The sequence below is a fragment of the Geospiza fortis genome, unplaced genomic scaffold (genome assembly GCF_000277835.1).
Source record: "Geospiza fortis unplaced genomic scaffold, GeoFor_1.0 scaffold382, whole genome shotgun sequence".
NCBI classification, from domain to species: Eukaryota; Metazoa; Chordata; class Aves; order Passeriformes; family Thraupidae; genus Geospiza; species Geospiza fortis.
The window spans coordinates 242,651-265,544 of record NW_005054583.1 but is presented as its reverse complement, the minus strand read 5'-3'; the positions used below and the strand labels follow the sequence as shown (position 1 = coordinate 265,544).

The 22,894-nt window shown below is 39.9% G+C and overlaps 1 protein-coding gene across 1 annotated transcript in view; it reads left to right on the top strand.

Annotated features, from left to right (window-relative positions):
• FAM135B (family with sequence similarity 135 member B) overlaps window positions 1–22,894 on the top strand; it is a 193,706-nt gene that overhangs the window by 121,326 nt on the left and 49,486 nt on the right. Inside the window, exons 4-7 of the mRNA XM_005429890.2 lie at window positions 2,471–2,610; window positions 8,832–8,902; window positions 11,230–11,403; window positions 21,930–22,056. Of these exons, the coding sequence (XP_005429947.1) occupies window positions 2,471–2,610; window positions 8,832–8,902; window positions 11,230–11,403; window positions 21,930–22,056 (512 nt within the window). The remainder of the gene's footprint in view (window positions 1–2,470; window positions 2,611–8,831; window positions 8,903–11,229; window positions 11,404–21,929; window positions 22,057–22,894) is intronic.

Sequence of the window (22,894 nt, the reverse complement as noted above, 5' to 3'; positions counted from 1 at the left end):
TTCCTGCTGCAGCCTTAGGTCGTTCTCTAAGAGGGGGAGAAGCACCTGTGGCCACTTAAGTAGGCAGGGATGGACGTGTTTAGGGGAGGATCAGTCACTCATCTGCTGTAGTTCTCTGCCAGGTGTCTGCAAAGGAGGTATCCCTGCTAAAAACAGAGTGATTTTGGCCCTGTAACATCATACTCTGATTTGAGGCAGCCCCAAACACTGTAGCATGACATTGACTTTGACCTTTCCAACAAGAGAAATGATTCCTGATGCCACCTTGCAAATCCAGCTCCTAAAGCAATTACACATGAGGAGTGGTCTGCTCAGGAGCGTGTTTGAAAAGAAAATGAGATTAAACTTTCTATCCAAGAAGAGTGCCAGTATATCAATATCCAAATCAAATAGCATAAAGTTTCCTTTGTCTGCCAGCTAGGAGTAAGAATGCATTATACCTCTAATATGATTTTTGCTGTGTCTGTAATATCATGAGGTTTAAATTAAAATAAATATGACTGCATGCTTTTGAAGAGCTAATCAGGCTGAAACATTCTAGCCTTATTGGTGTAGCACATGAAAATAAATATGTATTTATCTAGGCTGCCTGGATTCATGGATAACTAGTGTGCAGATTGGGTGGTGGGAAGACAACAGCAGCATAAAATACTTGGGTGTGCTTGACAGAAGTCAGTAATAGGAAAATTATTTGAATGTAGCCTGGATGACAGCACTATGGTTCTGCTAATTAATTAGATCAAGTTTTATTGGTCTTATTGTCATTTAGTAAATTCTGCCCCATATGATCTTTTTTTTCTTTTTTGAGATATTTCAGTGTCCATGCTATTCCAGTTCCAGCAGACTGGCACCACTAAATTAATTTTTATAATGACAAAACCCCATTCACTGTCTACTTTTCTACTTGGGTTTTTTAAAGTCCTTTCTGTTACTTTATTTTTATATGACCAAACTTGACCTCATAAAATATTTAATCCTCTGTCAGTCTTGACTCACTGACCTATGATAGCAAATTATATACAAACCTCAGCAGAATAAACCTGTCCTGATTTGAAACTCTTGACAAAACAGCAGGTCCTGGACTTTTATCTTACCACAGCTTCTGGTGCCAGAACAGTTCTGCAAAGGGGCAAATTCCAAGAAGTACCTTCTGAAAAACTGTACTTTCTGAAAATTATTGCCTTCTGACTTTTTGATGATGATCGCACATCTGTCTCTCTCTGAAGGACTAATCCTGGTACACCTCTTTTAAGCACCCTTTCTCAGGAGAGTTCCAAAATACCATTTGCTAAAGGACTACGTTTCAAAAGCTCAGATTCCTCCAGGACTGAATGCTGGAAGGAGACAAAAACCAGCTCTGAGTAAATTTTGCAGCCTGTTGTTGCTCTGGGGATACAGAAGTAGAATTATCAGGGGATTCTGATCACCAGCCAAGACAAACCTTGAAAATTCCTAACTCTGGTGCCCAGTTCATTTAAAAGTCACACTGTCATTGCAGGCTCCTCTGGAAGGCATTCAGTGTAGTTTAGTGGATGTTCCCTCCAATGTGAGTTTGTATAGCTCAGCAAGCCACATGTATTTTTTTCTCTTACTGAAAAGGGAATTGCTCAAAAAGCAGTTGACTTGAAGCAAAAATTTTCCTCAGTATAAAGCATGTTTGTTTTTTTTTAATGATGTCCTAAATTCTATAGGCTCCATTGTAACCAAAACAAAATACACACACTGGAGGCACCTAAAAGTTAGAAAGGATAAATCCCATCTCAGTTTATGTGATGTTTATTTCTGATCCTTTGATATATCAGCACACAGGTGATGCTACTGGCTGAATTTGATGTGGAGAAGCTTAGAGTTTTGGTTCTTGAGTTCCTTTGATTTATCCAATTTTTGGGACCAAATTGGCATCTCTCACATGTGCCAAGGACCTGAAGGATTACACGGGCATCTTGAAAAAAAGTCTATATTTTTATGTTTCTGTATTTTAAGATGCCTCTGCGCTTCCAGTTTCTATATACAATATCTGCTATTGGCTATTGTCCCCCCTCCCATGTAGTAACTTCTGGGAGTACCAGAGACGACAAGAAAAATCCCTCTTCTGAAAGATGCCCATTGCAGATAAAAGATGAAGTTTCACAGGTGAACTCCCACAGTCCTCATGGTGCTTGGTGCACCGAGTTAAGCATTTGATGCTTTAACTTTTATTAGAAATAGAGTTAATAGGATAAATGCTGTCGCAGGATCAAGTATTCTCACTTTGAAATCCAGCCTGCCTACAGTTTAACATTTGTTTTCTTTAAATATCATGCCTGTGAACCTGCAACCCACAATAACAGACTGCTCTACTACCATTAATTATTGAGAATGCAAGTGTTTAATTACAAGTACTACTTAGGTAACCCTGGAGTGAAATCATAGTCTGCAAATTAATCTCCCTGCTGAAATCACACCAGGAGTTTGTCTGTGTTTTGTGCAGGTGATTCCAGCCTTTGCTCGACCTGCGTTCACGAAAACAATGTTTACAGCAGAATATTTCAGATTTTGTACAGAAATGAAGAGATCATTCTTAATGAGACCATGAACTTCAGAGTGCACCTGCTTCTGGATGGTGAAAGGGTGAGTTGTTTTGGGATGCACATAAAAACCAGCAGGGCTGGGATTCCTCTTACTTAACTTTAGGTGTGCATTGCTCAGGTATCTCCATTTCAGAAGAAGTCCATCTGCTCCCAGGGGTCTCATCCATGCAGCTGCTGGAGGGAAAGGCACAGTTTATCTGACCAATACACCAGCAGCTGAATTAGGAGAAGACTGACTGTCCTGCACCCATAAATACCTGTAATTTATTTGTTTATACATGCTGACACTGTAAAACTCTGCATGAGGTCGGAGAGACCCTCTGCAATGTGCCTGTTTATGAGAAGCGGGCTACACCTTGGATTTCCAGTGGAATAAGATGTTGACATACTTTGGTAAATCTGAATATCACAAACTCAAGTGTCTCAACCATAATTTGTCATTTGTGCACTGGATCACTCACTTAGCACAGCCGTGCTGATCAGCCCCACCTGAGAAAACTGGGAGTCTGCTACTTCTTTCCAGGACCAACTACTATTATTATTACTCCATTATTATTACTCTTTTCTCCTCCTCTCTCTTGTGACTGAAATTTTTTACAGCTCCTCAGCCCCTTTCCATCCTTCAGAGGTCTCCTGGCTTTTTTCCTTAGTGCTCCTGACTGCAGGAGCCCCTGGGAGAGCTGCTGGAGTTTTCCCTTCCTTAGAGTCCATGTACAACCCTTTTGCTTTCTGTGGTACCTCAGCAACAGCATGTCCACCCCAAGACCCTTCTCCCCTTTTCCATCCACTCCTTCAGCCAACAGGAGCACTCACACAAGGTAAAAACACAATCTGTGACACCTTTAGTTTAATCTTATTGATGTGAAACCAAAGGCTTCCAGCAGCCATTCCTGTTCCCAGGAGCTACAAGGGTGGAGCAATCATTGTTCATGGAGAGCACTATTTTGCTGAAATCTTAAAAAGGAAGGGGAGAGAGTGTCACAGTAGAATGGCATTCAGGCATGTCCCATGTACCATCACTGTGCTTTGCCAGCCCAAGGACTGGTACAAAATGTGTGGCATTGGTACTTGCCCTCGGTGGTGACAAGAGACAGGACACCAGCATCTTTGCCAAGTCAGCTTGTCATCAAAAGGAGGCACTATGAGTTACACAGCCACTGTGAATCATGTGCTGTGTGTGGAACTCAGGGCCTGAGACACTCACCTGTCCTTTGTATAATTTCCTATTTGATCATGATGAGATTTAAAATCTTTTCTTTGACGTGTGTGTGTGTGTGTGTGTGTGTGTGTTATACAGAGATCTAAATTAAAACAGCTTGAGAACCCAGTTTAAGGTTAACGTTTCCTTTTCTCTCCTACTTTCCTTTTGCTGTTTTGGTTTGATTTCTTTTTTTTAATGATGGTGTCGTCAATTTATTCCTCCCTAGAATTGTTGGTTTGGGCTTATATGAAAAATTACTAAATGCAAGTCTATCAATATTTGTTAGGAAAATGTCCCAGCATGCTTTAGCCAATATCAATTTTATCCTTCCTCTGTGGAGTATCTCTGACTAAATATCACTCCCCTCAAATTACAGCAGTTTCCACTGTATTGAGCAGGGATGATTTCTGATGATTTTTGCATTATTATTCAGGAAAATTGTGCACCTCATGAAATGGAAAATAAAAAATAACCCACGAGATGCCTCACAGCTAAAACTCATTATGAGTCTTGATGTGCTGTGTGCAGCACCACCACAGCAGCCTTTCATAGGAGATTCCCTGGAAAGAGGTCAGCTGCCCAATTCTATACTTACAGAGTGGATTTGTGCAGATAAACTCAATTTTTCTGTGTGGCAAAGTAACTTAGGGTTTTCATGAATGTAGAATAAGAGGATAAACAGGTCTGTTGTTCCAGATGAGTTCCTAAAGGCACTCTAAAGAATCAAATACAAAAAATAAAAGTCTCTTAAAATTTTTTGTGTATTGAGCAGATTAGCATAATTCACTTTGTTTAATGCTTTTAGGCTTCTTTTTTCTGCTTTGCTGTCTTGTCCTCCACAGCTTTGCAAATTTGATATAAATGTGGAAGAGACTGAAGTGTGCCACTACAACATCCACAACTATTCAGAGACAGTTTTGTATCTTTGTCACATAATCTTCTGTGTTGGATGAAATCCTTGCAATGTGGTGTTGGCAAGTCATCTAGAGATTTTTAAAGTGTTTTAAATATCATCTGTGTTCATAACTCTTAATTTATTTAGCACACAACAGATGTGAATCCTTTTTTGTGCCTCTTGTGTGCTATGGTGATTTTTCTTGGTTGAGGGTGAAGGTTCTGTTTACTGTTTTTGTCTGTGGATGGGAGTTATGATAAATAGACAAACTAGTTAGTATGGGTAATGCAACTATTGAGTTAATACACTCCATGCAGTTTCTGCTGTCAGAGCTGGAATTATCCAATATTCTATTAGGGGAGCATTGTTCCCCCTGGTGCTCAGACAGTTTTGTGGATGAGATGTTTTGCTGATATAGACTCAGACAAAAAAAAAAACCAACCAAACAAAAACAACCAGAAACCAAACCCAATGTGTATGTCCAAATTAGATTATTTGCTATTTTTTTTAAATTCTCCCCCTCCTTTAGCATAACCCTAGATACACTTAAATATGTAATTTTTTTTTGCCTGGTATTAAACAGAAGGAAGCCCTATTATTTGCCTAAAGTGGCACTAAACATGAATTTCACCATGAAAATGGTGCTTTAAAACTCTTTGGTTTATTTGATGTCTTTTTCTATATTGTCCCAGCATACAGCATTTTTTGAATTCAAAGGAAACAATATTGCAGGGCTGGGGCAGAATTTATTGCTACAAAGAACTCTAATTTATTTTCATAGGCTTTTGCTTTCTTTTTTATTAGAGAAGAAGCTTTGCCTTTTTCATCCTGCAGTAGAATAGATAAGTGGTCTGGCTTCTTCCTTGCTGGCCCTGTTCAGAGAAAATTTAGAAGCAGGAAGAGAACAGAGTGAGGCAAGCTGGAATAAGACAGTATATTAGATTTTGTATTTTCCAGAGAAATTTAAGTGATCTGGGACATCCAGATCATTCAGTTTGACACTCTGGCTAAATAGTTAAATATCAGGGAGGGAAAAGGAAACATTACCTCTGTAGTGGGAACTTTGATCGGTTTTATGTGGGGTTGTCTTGGTTTGAAAAGACAGGTATCTGCTTAAGGATGGTAGGATCCTCTCCTGAAATGGAAAATGTAAACACCTTCCCTCTGAATTATTATGATTTTGAAATTAAAAGGCTCTCACACAAAGATATGGGAATAGGAATAACAGCTATTTACTAGGAAAACGAAAAAAAAAACAAAACAAATATAATAGTGCAAAAAAAAAAACCCTATTGATAGAGTCAAAATACAACCTGACACCCTGTGGGTCAGGGTGGTGGCAGCAGTCCCATTGAAACGTGGCTCAGCCCTCCTGCAGTGCCAGGTGTGGCTCTGTTGGAGCAGGGATCCTGTAGAAGGGTGGAGTTTTCCTCTGAATGTGCAGTGGTGCTGTAGATGGGCCTGGTCTTCCTCTGGGAATCCAGCGGAGAAGAAAGCTGCTTCTCTGGGAATCCAGTAGAAAAGGCTGCTGTGGTGTTCCAAACCCCAGACTATATCCAGGTAGGAATGCTTGGCTCCTCCGCCTGGGTGGAGCATCTCCCAGTGGGATGATGTAATTTTATCAGTTGTGCAGTGAGACTTAATGGCCCATGAACAGCAGACATCTCCTGGAGGGAGGATTGGTTGTGGAAGAGATAAACTGCCCAATTAACAGAAGATAACTGCCCCACTTCTAACAGATAGGAATAGAATATCCTTATTTCCAACCTAAGAGAGGGGTTTTGCACTATTCTGATCAGTCTGATATCAATGAAATTTTGGGATTAAAATATCTAATTTATGCAGCTTACTGCATGACCCCATGCAGTGAAGAGTATCTCTTGGTCTCTCAGGCATCTGCTCACTGCCTCAAGGTGTTTGGGGTGAGTGTCACCAGCTACTGAACTCATTTGGAGCACACACTCAGATCTCAGGGTCTGTTGCAGGTGCTCAGCAGGGCTGGGCACAGACCCAAAATTTCATCCCCTTTATTTTGGTTTGAGAAGGAGGAGGTTTGCTTTGTCTGAACCACTGTACTGAATCCCTAGTTTAAATTCAGAATGTATCTTCAGTAATGATTACTTTTTTTGCCACTGCCAGCAACTGTGATTTTTAGTGATAGAAACTCATTAAAAAGGAAAAAGGTGGGTTTTTTCTGTGGTTTTTTGTTTGGTTTGGTTTTGGTTTTTTTGGAGTTTTTTGATTGTTTATTTGTTTTTGTTTTGTGTTTTTTTCTGTTTTTTTTTTTTTTAATGAAAGGCATACTTCCAGGTATTTCGAGGCAATCACAAAAGAGAAAGCACATTTTCAGTATATAGGAGTGGGAATTTTCCCTTTACATCTCTATGCCTGTGGCCATGCTAGAAGAAATACCATATTACTTCAGAAGGAATTAAATTTAACATCTTTCAGGATTTCTTCAAAGCACAACCAATCCTTGAATCTCAATTTTCTTACCTCCACAGGAAAAGATTGTACATTGTCAATGCAGTTTCACCTTTGGAAAACCTGGCTAAACATGGTGATGTTATTTATTTTATGAGTCCTATCTGTCAGAGCAGGGTAATGCCTCTGATTGTTGCCTTCAGTGCATTTTTAGTGTAGTCTCTGCTCTGTTGTTAAGATGATGATCACCTTTGGAAAGCAGAATTCATCTTGCCTCTTTGAAGCCATCTAAAGTGCAAATGTATCTAGACCAAGGTATTTCTCTAAGCTCTACCTATTGTCAATGGAGAGAGACAGGCAGAAACAGAAATTAATTGTCCTTCCCCAGTGGGTACCTCAGGATGGAGCAGGTCACTCTCTGCCTCTGCTTGCCACTGACAGAAGACAGAACCCATACATCTCACCTCACCTTTTTATGGACAAAAACCATGTTGTATTTATAGTATCACACCCCAGTGAATAACTTCAATTTTCCACATTTATTTCTGTGCGCCTCCTGCTATGTTCTGTCATGCTATAAGGATATTTACATTCACAGAAAACAACTATTTTGATTATAAAATGTGTGATTTTTTTGTTCATATGTCCGTTTAGGTTATTAGAAATTAATTTTTTTTATTCTATTAAACCTATTTTTCTTGGGGAAGAATTGACATTTCAAAGGAGTGAATAAGAAAGTGCTGGACAGCTTAATCCTCTTCTAATTTATTTATTTCCATTGATTACAGTTGTTTTAACTGTGCCAAGCTGGGATGTGTTATCCAATTTATTTCTTTCCCAGTGAAGGTAATGAACTACTACCTCTAGCACTGTCTCCAAAAATCCAATAAAACTATTTTATTGACAATAAAAGATGGGTAATTTTACTGGTGGGACCTGTTAGATGAGTTAGAATGGAGCTACCAGTGAATCATACATGATTTCTTCAGTAGTTTTGGTGAGAAGAATCCTTCCATATGTAGACACACTCAGCCATGTACAAGTTAAACTTCTGTTTTAGTTTTTAAAACAACCAAGGCCTTTGAATTTTGGAAAGAAAATGGTCTACATGAGAATCAATGACAAAGTACCTCCATGAATCTGCTAAGGGCCTGAAGGAGTCACTGTGGGGCAGGAAAGCCTTGGTTTGCTGAGACATAAACTCAAAGATCAGTGATGAGTGATCAGAAATTTCCAGAATTATTTGAGCCATTTCTGAATGCTTTAAGCTGTAAAATTTGAAATTTCTATTAGTTACAGGTAGGTAACCACATAGATTTGTGGCTGTTTCTGATCCAGGAAAACCCAGTCCTTGCTTTCTTTCAGCTGTTAAGATAACCCAAATAAAGGCTCACTCAGTGAGGGAGAGCAGCCTCAGAAATGCTCTTCTGGCTCTTGGTGTGCAAGAGCAAGGATCCAACAAACGCAGAGCTTGATGCTCTCTGGTTCCTCTTGTCTGATTTTTTTTGACATGCCATGGCACCTGGTGGCAGAAAACACCTCTGACTGCTCTGGTTCCTTCTGACTCCTTCAGCAATTACCTCGACTCACTGTCACATTTGCTTCTCTCTGCCTCTGTGCTGTCATGCTGCTGTTGCTGTGTGGTTTTGCCTTTGCTCTTATCAGACAAACCCACCCACCTTCACCTTCTGTGTTGTAGGTGCCAGCTTACAAAAGTAACCTTGTCTCTCTCTTTATGCAGGTGGAAGATGCATTGAATGAGGCAGATTTTCAGCTCAAGCTGGACCTGCACTTTACTGATAGTGACCAACAGTAAGTGCTGGTTTAAAGCTCAGTTGGTAATGTGGGGTCCGTTCAACCAGAAAATTATTTTGATGAAATGAGTCCTTTTTAAAAAAGGAGAGCTTTGATAAGGCTCCCATTTGCCTCAGTGTTGAAGTTTTCCTGTTTCTCCCGTCTGTATTTGAAGTGTGTATCTCATATTCTTGCTTAAAGGGAGAACATTTTTTTCTCCTTGAAGTGTAGGTTTCTCAAAGGTTTTAAGTGTTGGTCTATCTCTGCTGCTGTTAAAGGGAATATCATCATTGACCTGCATATGGTCAGGGTCTGTGACTCAGGAATGCATTCATCTCAGGAGGCAATTAAGTGTTTTCTGGCTGAAGACAGGAGTTATGAACATGCTAAGCACTTTTCTTCTATTTAGAAAATAGCCTCTACATTTTAAGAGGAAGTAGTTTTCCTGTTGAATTTGACTTCCTCTAACTGAATTTGATTCTGTAATCTTAGGGGAAGGGGGAGTAGCATCCCTTCCTGAGACATAGCAGGAAGTGTGATCCCAGATGTTTTTGAGCCTCATGGAATCAGGGAAAAGGTTCTAATGACTTGAGTAGCAGTAGTCATTTATGGGGAGTGGGAGGAGATGCAGAGAAATCATCTGAGCTGTGTTTCATGCTGAGACTGTCCCTGTGGGATTTTGTTCATATCCACAGAGCACATAAACAAATTTCAAGCACATATTTCTGTTAGCTTCAAGATACAAAAAGAGAAAAATAGTTCTCTCAGGCAGGGGGGACTTAACTATCAGTGCTTATGGGTCTTAAAGAGAGAAAAAACAAACATTAAATTACAGCCAAAAATAAAAAGAACTGAAACATTTAGGTTATGGAATTGTGCTCTAGTCCCTACACCTAATTTCTGTTACCACCTGAAAGATTAGTGTTATTTACTATAAACAAAAGTAGTGATTTTTAGAAAATTATGTTCTGCAAATATCATTGAAACATTTCTTGGAACTAACCATGCGCCACTCAACCATCTAGTCCTAGGTTTTCTGATCTCTGGGAAACAATTTGCTTCAGAAGTGTCTTTAATTCCTTAAAATAATTACACTTTAGAAGTTTCACTTGCATTGGGAGGATCTGTTTAGGCATGCTCCAGGTTTACAGCTCAGTCTCCTATCCTGTAGATGACTCAGATGTCATGTGGTTGACTGCACACTAGGATAGTTATTCTGGAATAGGTATAAACAAACTTTTAATTAAAGTCTTGACTTTTATTTACTGAAAAAAACAAAGAAAGAAACCAACCCAAAACCCAGAGAAGCTAATCCAACTTGTACTGTTTCTCTGCAGTTACTTCAATTTCTCTTTTGAATTTTGGCCTCTTCCAAAAAGTTTTTTTTCAGATTGACAGACTGGAAAGGTACTCTGAATATTTTCAGCTGTGTCTGACACAAGACTGCTTCTAACTCTCACAGATTGCCTGAACTGATTGTTCTTACACAGAAGAACACAGTTATTGTATTTGCTGGGAAATGTCCCAACAAAGCCTGGAATGGTGACTTTGACTCCATGTTATCAGAAGGCTAATTTATTACTTTATGATACTATATTATATTAAAGAATACTATACTATACTAAAGAATACAGAAAGGATACTTACTAAAATGCTAAAAAGATAATAATGAAAACTTGTGACTCTTTCCAGACTCCTGACACAGTTTGGTCCTGACTGGCCAGAGTCAAAACAACTCACACCACAATCCAATGAAACAATCACCTGTGGGTAAACAATCTCCAAACACATCCCACATGAGCAAAACAGAGGAGAAACAAATGAGATAAGAATTGTTTTCATTTTCTTTGAGGCTTCTCAGCTTCCCAGGAGAAAAATCCTGGATAAAGGGATTTTTTCAGAGAATGTGAATGCCACACACAAGCAGTGTGGTGTCCAATCTATGAACACTCAAATAAACTGAACAGTTTGCTAAATGCATTTGCTTCTGCTATTTAGATCTTGATGTGCCTACTAATGCATAGCTGGACATCAAGGGTAATCACTAGGAAAAACCAGAACTGTGTCACATCTGTTCTTCTTATATACTGTATATTCATATATAACACTGCATATGTTCTTTATGTTTTTTGTATTTCTATTTATGTTAATTACATCTACATTAGTATTAATATTTAAGTTTGGCACGAGCACAGCGCAAGATGCTCTTCAGTTACATTAACACTTACGAAGCTGGGGAGTGATAAAATTTCACCTCAAGCCATCTCTGTCTTCTGCCTGTAGCATGTTACAGGCTGTGCCAGCTCAGCCTTTCACTGACCCCTGCAAACCCCTTTCCCTTGCAGGCTGAGGGATGTGCCAGCCATCCCCATGATCAGCAGCCGCACTCTGTGCCTGCACTTCCACCCCCGCCGAGGGCTGCACCACCACGTTCCTGTCATGTTCGACTATTTCCACCTCTCCGTGGTCTCCGTCACGGTGCACGCCTCCCTGGTGGCTCTGCACCAGCCTCTGATCAGGTAATGGACACAGGAATGGCTGTGGGGAGGCAGAGGAGCTTCCTCTGCTGAGTTCTCTCATACAGTTTGCTCATTGGATGGGAGAAGCAGAGAGGATAATTTAATTTAGAGGTTTTTTTGGTCTTAAGCTGAGAGGCTGGAGATTGGGGTTTAGAACTTAACTGTGACACAGGCCTCGTCCCTTGGTAAGAAGCTGGGGGTCTGGTCAAAAAATATTAAAATTTTGGGGAAGAGGTTAAGAATTTGGATTAGCCTTGATCTCTATTCCCCACCTGTAATGGGGAAAGTGCAAATTGTGTTTTCCTTGATTGTTTTTCCTCTTTATTCTAAAAGCAACTGAAAGCATTTACATTTTTCCTCTCATAATTTGTAAAGCATTTAGGGTAGCTGGACTCTGTGCATGAACATAATTAATAAAGTGGTTAGGAGGAGGCACACAGGAGTCAGTGCTGGCTAAGGCTCCACTGGATTTTCCTTTGCAGCATCATCTGGTTTGACTGTGCAGCACTATAATACCAGCTGCCGTGGGGTCTAGGTGTGCTTTGTGTTATCTGATTCATAATAACAAGAAAATAATTCAGAACTACTTTAAGTAAAACAGGGCTGGAGGTCAATATCCTCTAATATTTAGAGCAGGTGAAGGGAAGCAAAGGTCTTTCTAACAATTTACTTTGAGCCCAATCTTGTCAGCATGTGACATAGAGAGGGCTCAGAGGAAGGGAGAGAACTGCTTTGGTTTTGAAGCAAAATGCAGCATTCAGATTTGTTCAGCTTCCCTTAACTCCAGCAAGGTCTTTTTGAAATGACCAAGAAACGACCATTTCAGGTCATTCTGAATGACCAAGAAATCTTAATTTTGTCAAATATTGTGCAAAGAGCACAGTGTCAGAAAGGAAAGACAAATCTGTAGATTTTGTTTTCCTCAGATTTGGTGTTTTGGCTTAATTCTTCTTTGCTTCAGTTCTCTATCAGTGTAAAGGCTTTGCTTGAACATGATTCCACAGAGTGAATTGGGATTGTAAGAGGCTGAGCCTGAGGCTGTGAGAAGTTGAGAAGTTGTGGATGCCCCATCCCTGGAACTGTTCAAAGTCAAATTGGATGGGGCTTGGAGCAACCTGGTCTAGTGGAAGGTGTCCCTGCCCATGACAGGAAGGTTGAAACAAGATAACCTTTATGGTCCCTTCCAAACCAATCCATTCTAAGGCTGAATGATTCTGTGAGACATGACAGGGATTTGTCTGATACCAGCAGATCAGTGACATATCTGTGTTCTGCTGATGTGATACAGGTAACTGCTGTATCTCTGATTTTCTATGTGTTGACTTTTTAAATGGTGAATTAGATTGTAACAGATTACTTCTAGCCAGAGAGTTTTGATCAGATAATTTGCTCATTGTTCTACTACAGGAAAGGATGAAAGAACAGTGGCTTAAGAGGCTTAATGACTGTTTCCAGTTCTGTGTTATCCTCTAATGAATGGGGTTGCACAGCCTTGTTACTCTTATTAGGCATAAATCACGTGATGAGCAACTGCTCCGTAGTCAGATTATTAAAGCTTTTAAAATGCTATTTTGTGGACATTTGTGAAGTATACAATGTATTTACTTAATGTGGTGGAATGAAGATTTTTGCCAACACAATATACAGTCCCATTTGCTTAAGCCCATAAAATAATTTTAAAGAGTGATAGTGAGGATTTATCTTCTTCTTGATAAATATTCCAAACCCAAAGAGTTTTTATATCATGCATTCTCTATGTATAAATCAGGATGAAGACAGTAATGTAAAATAAATGGCACTTCCAAGCACTCTAAAACAAAACCAGCCAATTAAAATTTATTTGGGTTTCCCACCACTCAGGACTTTCCTTTTTATCATTTATCACTGGAGGCTATTAGGAGCATAAAAAATTAAGTATACAATCAGATTTTTTTTATAACACAATAGAACCTGAATGACTATTTTTTTGTCACATTATAGAAAAAGATAAACCCCAAATCATGCAATCACAGAATGGGTTGGGTTGGAAGGGACCTTAAAGATCACTTAGTTCCAGCCCTCCTGACATGGGCAGGGACATCTCCCACTAGACCAGGCTGTTCAGAGCCCCATGCAGGCTAGCCTGGAACACATCCAAGGATGGGAATAATCACATTATGAAGGAAAAAAAATCTAGCAGTGTTTCACTGTGGTTTCATTTGCTACCTTGAACAGCCCCATCATGGTACATACCTTGTGTGTATATTGAAATTCACAGCTGCATTGAAGTTTTCCTGCAACACCACTTTGCCTGAAGCGCATCTATCAGCTCATACATGCCATGTGGACTCAGCTTTTCATATTTTGTCAGCTCTGATAACAAAATAGATATTTTTGTTCAAGTTCTTCCATGTTGTTTGTATTTAAAGAGGAAAACCAGCAAGACCAATCCAGGCTTTTCCCTTCAGGGTGGTGCATGCTCACAAACAGCTCCTGCTGGGGAAACCTTTCCAGGGTGCCTCCATTACCTCCTGCTTCTTTGACAAGTGAACATTTTGATATTGATGTTTGTCCTGGTTAAAAATTCTGATATAATAAATATTACATTAGGTTTGAGACTTTGAAGCCCTCACCTTTTACCAGCCTGAGAATGAGTGAAATTCACATGTCTGGGATCCTTTGCAGGCTTCTGGATGGGAATTTTGTGATTCAGGTTTTCTAAAAAGTGTAACACAGCTTTTTGACAGAGTCCAAGTTCATGGCAACTGCTAATGGCTTGGTGGATTTACTGAGAAAGTGAGAGGCTGAGTAGGAAGGTGGTGAGGCAGACTTTGAGTGATCTCATGTCCAGCTTTATTAGCACAGAACCATAGAATGGTTTGGGTTGGAAGGTACCTTAAAGATATTTTAATTCCAACTCCCCTTCTATGGGCAGGGACACCTTCCACTGTCCCAGGTTGCTCCAAGCCCCATCCAGCCTGGCCTTGAACAGTTCCAGGATGGGGCGGCCACAGCTTTTCCAGGCAACTTGCACCAGGGCCTCACCACCCTCATAGTAAAAAAAAAATTCATCCTAAAATCTGAAATACATCTCTTTTTCAGGGTAAAGCCATTTCCCCTTGTCCTATCACTACCTCCCCTTGTCAAACATCTCTTTTGCTCTTTCTTATAAGCTACGCTTAGGTACTGAAAGGTGCTGCAATGTCACCCTGGAGGCTTTCCTTCTCAAGGCTGAACAACCCCAGCTCTCTCAGCCTGTCCTCAGAGGAGAGATGCTCCAGCCCTCTGATCACTTTTGTGGCCTCCTCTGGGCCTGCTCTGAGAGGTCCACACTATCCCACAACTTCCTGTGCTGGGGATGCCAGAGCTGGATGCAGCACAGCAGCTAGGGTCTCACAAGGGCAGGGCAGAGGAACAGAATCCCCTCCATCCTCCTGCTGCTCATAGAGCTTTGGATGCAGCTCAGGATGTGCTTGCCTTTCTGAGCTGCACATTTTTAGCTCCTCTCCAGTTTTCCATCCACTAGAACCCTCAGGTTCTTCTTTGCAGGGCTCCTCTCAATGGGTCTCAGTCTGTACTCTCACCTGGGAATATCCGAACTCAGGGGTGACATTTGGATCTGTTGAACCTCATGAGGGTCTTGTAGGTCCACTTATCTCCAGAGCAATCATATTTTCTGTACCTCTGGGATTACCACAAGCATGGTGTGGTGCTTTGGTGCTTGGATTGCCTCATCTCTTTGCTCCTTGGGCAGCTGCATCCCTCTGCAGTAAAACCAAGGACTGCTTGGTTTTACTGGTCCTTGCAGAGCACTGAGCCAGAGTTTGCTTAAAAACTCTTTCTCTGATCCTTAGAGATCTTTGACTTCTCTAAAAAGCACCCCATGAGTGGCTCAGGAAGCTGGACTGCTAGGGACCAAGTTCAAACCTTTTCTTTCCAGGCAGGAGTGGAATATTAGAGAACTGCAATGTAGGGTCAGTGGCTGTGATAGCTGTTGTCTTGACCTGAAACACTTCTCCCCTCACATGTGAGGGGTACCTAAGCCCAAACCCTTTGACAAGGCACAGCAGGACACTGTGACACCAGGGCTGGAGCTGTGCTGGGGCAGAGCAGGGACAGCTGCTGTGCTGGCTGCAGTGTCTGCACTGAGTGCTTCTGGCCCCTGCAGATCGTGGAGTTGGATTTCAGACTTTAAGAATGTGGGAGAAATAGAGCAGAACCCACAGCAGGAGTTGGATGCCACATCCTAATATGACACAAGTGGCAGTTCTCTTTGGAAAGTTGAGGGCTTGCCTCTGACAACCTGATTTTACCCAGGGTGTCAGGAGATGAGCAGGTGAGCCTGTCAAAAGATAACCAAAAAAGGGAACAATGTCCAAGCTTGAGACTGCTCCCATGCTGAGGCACAGCCTAAATGCCTTCCATTCTCTTCCTTAAGATCCAGGGGCTAAATGTGAGCAGACACTTGTAAGAGGAAGGTGAGCAGGAAGAGGAGTGGGGGCTTTGCACTCAAGTTTTCTCATTTGTATGGATGAGTTTGATTTCTGGCCTGAGGCACTGACTTCTCCCTCAGCTCCCTGTCACTAGCCAGGGCTGTGAGTGCAGCCAGTGCTCATTAGCCCAGCTGCAGCTGTTAGGAAAAACACTTTGCTCCAGCATAACTCAGACTTCAAGAAATATTTCATTTTTTTCCCCAAAGGAAAATATGGTGGGTCTGTGGTGTAGAGGTCTGCAGAGTCTCAGGCATGCTGCAAGCACAGTGCCTTGCTTACACTGGACTCACTTAGGAGGCAAACACAAGAAACATGGCTCATTAATTCTAGAGAGCTCTTCACTGCTTCCCAAAAAAATAAAAACCCAAGCCACCAAGGAAATTAAAAAAAGCCAGTCTTGAAATTGCTTCAGATAAGCAGATCCTTTGCCATGGGCAGCTGACAAACCTGTTTCCTCTTGCTTACACATGAGAGGGGTTTATTTTTCCCAGTTTCCTGGATTCTTCTCAACATTCTATTCCTTTCCCCAATTTCATACATAAGTTTATGTGAAAAAAAACAAAGTGGGCTTTCAGGATTTTACTTGTTAACGTTGAATTCTTAATTGTTCATCTCCAAATCACTGTGGAAAACCAAGAAATCTTGGTGGAATCTGAGATGGGGAAATATAATAAAATTTTGTTGGTAGAGCAACCAAGACACAGATACTCAGTTTTTCAGTGTCTTTACCTTGTTCTTTCTGGAAGAGGAAACAGAATCTGAGGGACACAGTGTATTTAAAGATTGCTGATCTAACCCAGGTCTTGTTCTCGGCTTCACTGCACTGAGGAATTAGGCCAAGCCTGGCCCTTCTTGAGCAATTTTATCTCACCTAAATTTGTTTATTTCCAGCCATCCTCCTGTTCCTCAAAAGCACAACTGATCCATCTGTAAATGATACACACACTGCACTGCCTTGTGTACCTTGAATCTGGGTGCAGATTATGCAGGTCCACTCTCCTACAGCTGGAAGTGTTGCTGACTCCTACTTAGGGGCAGCTTGTGTCTGAAACTGCACAGATTTTATACTGGGGACTAAAGTTCTTCACTTATTCCCCCTCTCCACCCTGTTTGCAAATCAATTAATCTGTAGAAAGAAAATGGAATTTTTATGCAGTAAAGAGCTATTCCTTCCATAATATGTTTATTAGAAGAATACTGGTTTATATTATTTTCCTCTACGAATTCATCTGTAATAACTAGGTGGTTTTCCTTTGAATTTTCTTTTATTTGGTAGTTTGTTTCATATCCGCAAAGATAAACCTCCACTTTGTCATGCCATTCTCCTGTGCTACCAGCTGAGAAATCACACATGAAAAGCATGATAATTTCTGAGTCAAATTTAAAAAGAAAAATCCCACTCAAAAGTAAATTAAATATCACCACATGGCTTTATCTGCTTTCAACTTTTATAGCAACTAAGGTTAAGTTCAGGACAAATGAGCCAGCAGTCAAAAATCACTATAAAGATTTCAAACCAGATTCCCCCTCGACTCGGTTTGGTATCTAAGGAAAGATATGTATTTTCATTAAAATTTAATTTTAATAAACCTTATCAGTTTTACCCAAAAAGCTTAGAACGTTTTACAGTCACTGATTATAACCTTAGTGAAACTCCTTGGGTAAGAGAGGATCACGTCTAGAGCAACACAATCCGTAAACATCCACAGATTCTTCTTAAAATAAATAACAGATCACCCATGTACCCTATGGCCATGTGCCAGTAGGAATTTGCCAAAAATTATATTAAAGGTTTGAGTTAAAACAATGAGAGAAACTAGTGTTGTCACTACAATTTTCCTGATCTGTGGGAGAAGGCAGTTACTGGTGAAATGCAAATGGATGTTAGTGAGGACTGTGAGGCTTTAATCTGAAGTTATGCTATTTCTATGAGACTGACTTATATTTTCAATTTTTAAAGCAGTAGTATTTTATGTATAGGGTACTGAGCTATAAAGTAGTAGTTTCTCCAAGGATCTGGCCTAAATGGGATACAAATTAATTTCTTGATTTTCCACTCCTGGTTTACCCACAAGATTGAAATTTCTTGTCATTAGAAATGTGATGATTGTGTGTGTATGGAGGTTGTTTGTTTGGGTTTTTTTTACAGTTTGATAATTTCATATAGTGCAAGATAGGTTTTTTTTCCCAAGCAAGAATCAGATCCTATTTTTTTCCCCCGTTCTGCTAAAAAATTTGCTTTGTGAAAAAATTTGTTAATCTTACCAAAAAAAACCCAAACAACTAAACCCTTCCCTGCTACAAAAAGAAAGACCCAAAACCCCAAAACAAAACTAAAATGAAAGAAAAGTATTTCTTTTTTGGGCAGGTGAGTCTGAAAGAGAGCATGGTTTTCTATTAAACTACCCTAAAGTAATTTTTCTGATTTGTTTCAACAACACATCTGAATTAACATTTATCAAGGCCATTCAATTTCTTATGCTAGGAAACTGTCATTTCATTTATATGTAAGATAATTGTCTGCAGAAGAGAAAAAAACCAACAGGGAATGATAATTTAATATTTTGTGCTACACAAGAACCTAGTATTGGCACATTGAATTCTGCAATAGCAAGTTCAAAAGAACCAGAAAGTTCAGCACTTATTACAACAAGCAATTCATTCCAAAAGATGTTACAGAGGCCAAAAGTATAAATCACAAAGTCATGGACACAAATTCATAGAAGGTAACCATGACTGCTGAAAATAATTGCTTGAATATAACCTTTGAGTCAGAAAGGTCTTAAATTTTGATTGCTGCATCTTGCAGGCTGTAATGAGGAAAAAAATGGACTTCAAGGCAGTTTACTGTACTGTGTGTCCACAGATGACTACTGCAATAATTGGGAGACTCTTTTGAAGGATAAGGGTATAAAATCATAGAATTATAGAATGGTTTGAGTTGGAAGGGACCTTAAAGATTATCTCATTCCCTGCCATGGGCAGGGACACCTTCCACTGGACCAGATTGCTCAGGGCCCCGTCCAAGCTGGCCTTAAAAACTTCCAGAGATGGGGCGTGTGCAAATTCTCTTGGTAACCTGTGCCAGAGCCTCACCACTCATGGTCTCATGGACAAGGTCATCAAAAGGCCAGCTCAAAAAGAACCCATAAAACATTTCACTGAAAATATTAATTGTTCTGCACACGCTTTAATCCTCTTGGGCACACACACATGTTACCTCTTTTGACCTTTTTTATCCTGACTCCAATTAAAAGCTGAGGTTATCATGCTGGATAAGGATCTAAATGTTGATATTAAATCAGTGCTATTAAATAGATAGTCCAAATGGACACATAAGTAACCAAGGTTCATGATTCATACAAATGAGAATGTTTACAGAAATAATTAGAAGAGATAAATACAGCAAAAAATAATTGATGTAGCAAATGAACCTGTTATTGCTAATAAAAATTTTCTTCCATCATAATGTACTTCAGATAGCATTAGAGGGACTCAGCAGTTTGTAAGCCTCCCACTTAAACTTACCCTCAGCAGACTGATGATGTTTTGGCATGTTTCCCAAAAGAAGGTTTTTGTTTTACAGTGCTATGTGAAATCAATTTCCATAAAACCAGCAGATTAAAACTGTTTCTCTGCTGTAAAAGCAAAAGATAAATAAAAAAAGGCATTAAAAACTGCTCTTCTTTCCCTTTAAACCTTTGAAAGCTTTGCTCATATTCAAATGAGGAGTTTTTCATGTGCAGAGAATATTTGTTTAAGCTTCTCTCTCTGATACCACAGCAATCATTTTTTATTTTTGTTTCTTGAGCCTTTCCAGCAGACCACAGCAGACAACATTGTTCAACAACAGCTGAAATTATTCAGAGCAGTGTATAGCTCTTGTCTGTTGGAAATAGCTTTATTTATTTGTTTATTTATTTATTGCTTTTATCTTAAATGGTGCATGTAGGAAATACATGGAAAGGCTTCATGCTGCTTAGAAGCAACCAGCTGGAAATTGCTTTGATCGCATAAATTAAAATATACATAAGCAAGAATAGATATTTGCTGATTTGTTCTACCCCATCCTCCTTCTCATGGAATGACCTTTTTGCCAGTATTTATCTATAACAAGCAGCAGTTTTGTTCTACAGCCAAGACAGGGATTTGTGTTTAATCTTCTGAAACTGGTCCAGTTTGTAATTTTGCTTCAGATTTTTTTTCCAATGTTGCAAAACTCTTTCAGACAAGAGCCTCACCTTTTGTATGGCTATTAAAATTTTTTTTGTTGTTGTTTGTATCTTTAATATAAATCCTTCCAGAGTTCAAGAAGCATTTGGGCAATACTCCCAGGCACATGGTGTGATTCTTGGGGCTGCCCTGTGCAGGGTCAAGAGTTGGATTTTGGTGATTCTTGTGGCTCCTTTTCATCTCAGGATGTTCTGTGATTCTATGATTCTCTGTTATCTGTGTGTTTCTGCACAGCACTCAGCACTTTCATCTGTCCTTAAAAACTGAATCTGGTGTAGACATCAGTTCATTAGTTTTATCTGTGCTGATGTGGCCATGTGATACACATCTACATAGAGAAAAAACCTCGGATTGGAAAGGCATTGCAGCATGAATGGCACTTCCCTGTGGCTTCTAGTTCTGGCACATTATGGTTTTGAGGTGTTTTTTGTGCTCTCCATCCTGGAAGTTTTTATTCTTTCAAGAAGACCAGGTCTCCTGGGTACAGTGGGATTTGGGATGCTTGGATGGGCATCAGATGCTTGTGGATGGTGATCCCAGTTTGGAAGCTGTAGCACAAAGCCAGTGGCATTGCCTATGCACTTGGTACAAACAGCAAATGTCTTTTCCTTTTTTCTCTATAGTTCATTATTTCAGTTCCACCTTTGCCTGCATGTTTTTTAAGAACCCTTCTGGATGCTTTCATTGCACTTTAGTGATCATAGTTGGTAATTTGACTCATTGCATTCCCCACAAGTAGACTGATTTCCCTCTTGAAATCTTGATGTAGTTTGTGTACAGCATGTGTTATCAGAGAGAACTAACAGTATGGTTATCTCATCTCCAGTTGTTGATGATACAGTCATCCAGCCTCTCTTTACAGTCCACAATTAGAATTAAATACTTGGAGGGTAAAATTCCTCTGATCTGTTTGATATCACTGTTTCAGCAAGAGATGACTCATGCTGGAAATGCCAATTCCTCTCCAGTGAATATAAAGGCATCATTAACTGGGGTGTAAGTACTGCTCAGATTAATCCAAAGTATGAGCCCTGACTGTGCATCAATACTCTGGTAGGCTTGATGCTGAGTAAGCTCCAGACAGGTTATCCCACCCTTAATGGGTTCTTGGTCTTCAATAGCAAATGTACAAATGTAGCCAGAAAAGAGCACTAACCACAATAGTCAGCACTGAGAGTAAACCAACTTACATTCTATCAGTTTTTTGAGGAAGAATTTGGATAACAGTGAAATCACATTGCACCCAGAAAAAAATAAAGGTTTTTTTAGCTGAAATCTTATCCTTTTGGTGCTGAAAACTAATGCCATGGGAGAGTGAGAAGTTGCAACCAAACTTCCAATCTATAAGAATAAGTTTGGGACGAGCTAGCAAAGATATCAGTAATTAGGAGAGACCATGCACAACTCAAAGAGGTGATGTGGTTAAAGCCAGAGAGAAAGATGTTGCACCCATCAAGGTGCAAGCTGATGACAGGTTGCATAAGAATGTGATCCATGTGGATAGATGGAAAGGTTGTGTTGATGAGATGTTATACTGGAAGAAGATCTGTAAGATAGCAGAGAAAGGAGTGAGTTCAAGATAACAGTCAAACCACTTGACTGAATGCCTAGAAAACAAACTTCATTCACATTACTACACACTGGACAATGATAATTTTCAAGGAAAACATGAATTTACAGTGCAACTTGAAATAAACAAAAGCAAAACTCACCAAAATTGTAAATATTTTCTAAGCAAGGAAATAGTACTGGGACAACAATGATTCTTCTCTAACAATGCTCCTCTGATTACTTTTTTCTTCTCAATTGTTCTCCTTCTAGTTTTGCTCGTCCAGGCAAAGGTTCATGGCTTGGTAAAGGCAACCTGGAGGCGGGACCAGACCAGTCCAGTATGTCATTAGAAAATCTAGTGTTTGGAGCTGGCTACTGCAAACCCACTTCTTCAGAGGTAAGGAAGCTGAGGAATGATGTCTTACTTCAATTCCATCACACAGAGCATCCAAAGTCTGTGGAGAACATGTCATGGTTTTATATTTCCTGTAGAGGGATTTTTTGGGAGAACAACCCTTCAAACATTTCTGCATGAACCACCTGGCACTTGGTTACACAATTCCTGGGTGTTCAGCCCACATCTGTGTGGCCATTTCATGGTTCAAGATGTATGGATATACCCCCCATGGACAGTGACACTTTTAAGACAGGATTCCCCTGACCAGACACACAAGTGTCTGCTGTCAGGTGAAATTAATTATTCAGGAAAAGGTCCTGGCTTTCAGTTCTTGTGTATGACAGTCAGAAGATATGAGTCATTATTAAGGATGTTATGAAAGAAGGTTTTGTGTCCAGAGTATTGTGTGTGTTGGTGACAGGGTGTTACACACAATGCAACAGTCCCACAGTTAGGGTGTGTCTTTGATCTTTCTAATTACCACAGGTAAAAAGGAGAGCTCATTGTGCAATTTTTAAGAGAAAGTTGGTTGCTTTAAAATGATTATTGATTTTTGCTGATCTTTTTACTAATTTCTTTTTTATGTTTTTAAGTGCTAGCTTTGTCTTGAATTTGTTTTTAGTTGTTTTTTTCTTTTTGTCAAAAATGTTTCCTCAGCTCTAGAAACTCACCCGAGAATATTGCAACCATTAACCTGTTAAGAAACCTTGATTCAAGGCTTCTGATTAACATGCTGCCCTCAGCTTCCCTCAACCTTTCCTGTCAAAGCTTTTCTGTATAAATATTAAAAATATGCAAGCCTAGAGCACTCGGTGCAGAGGAACTACCAGGGAATTAA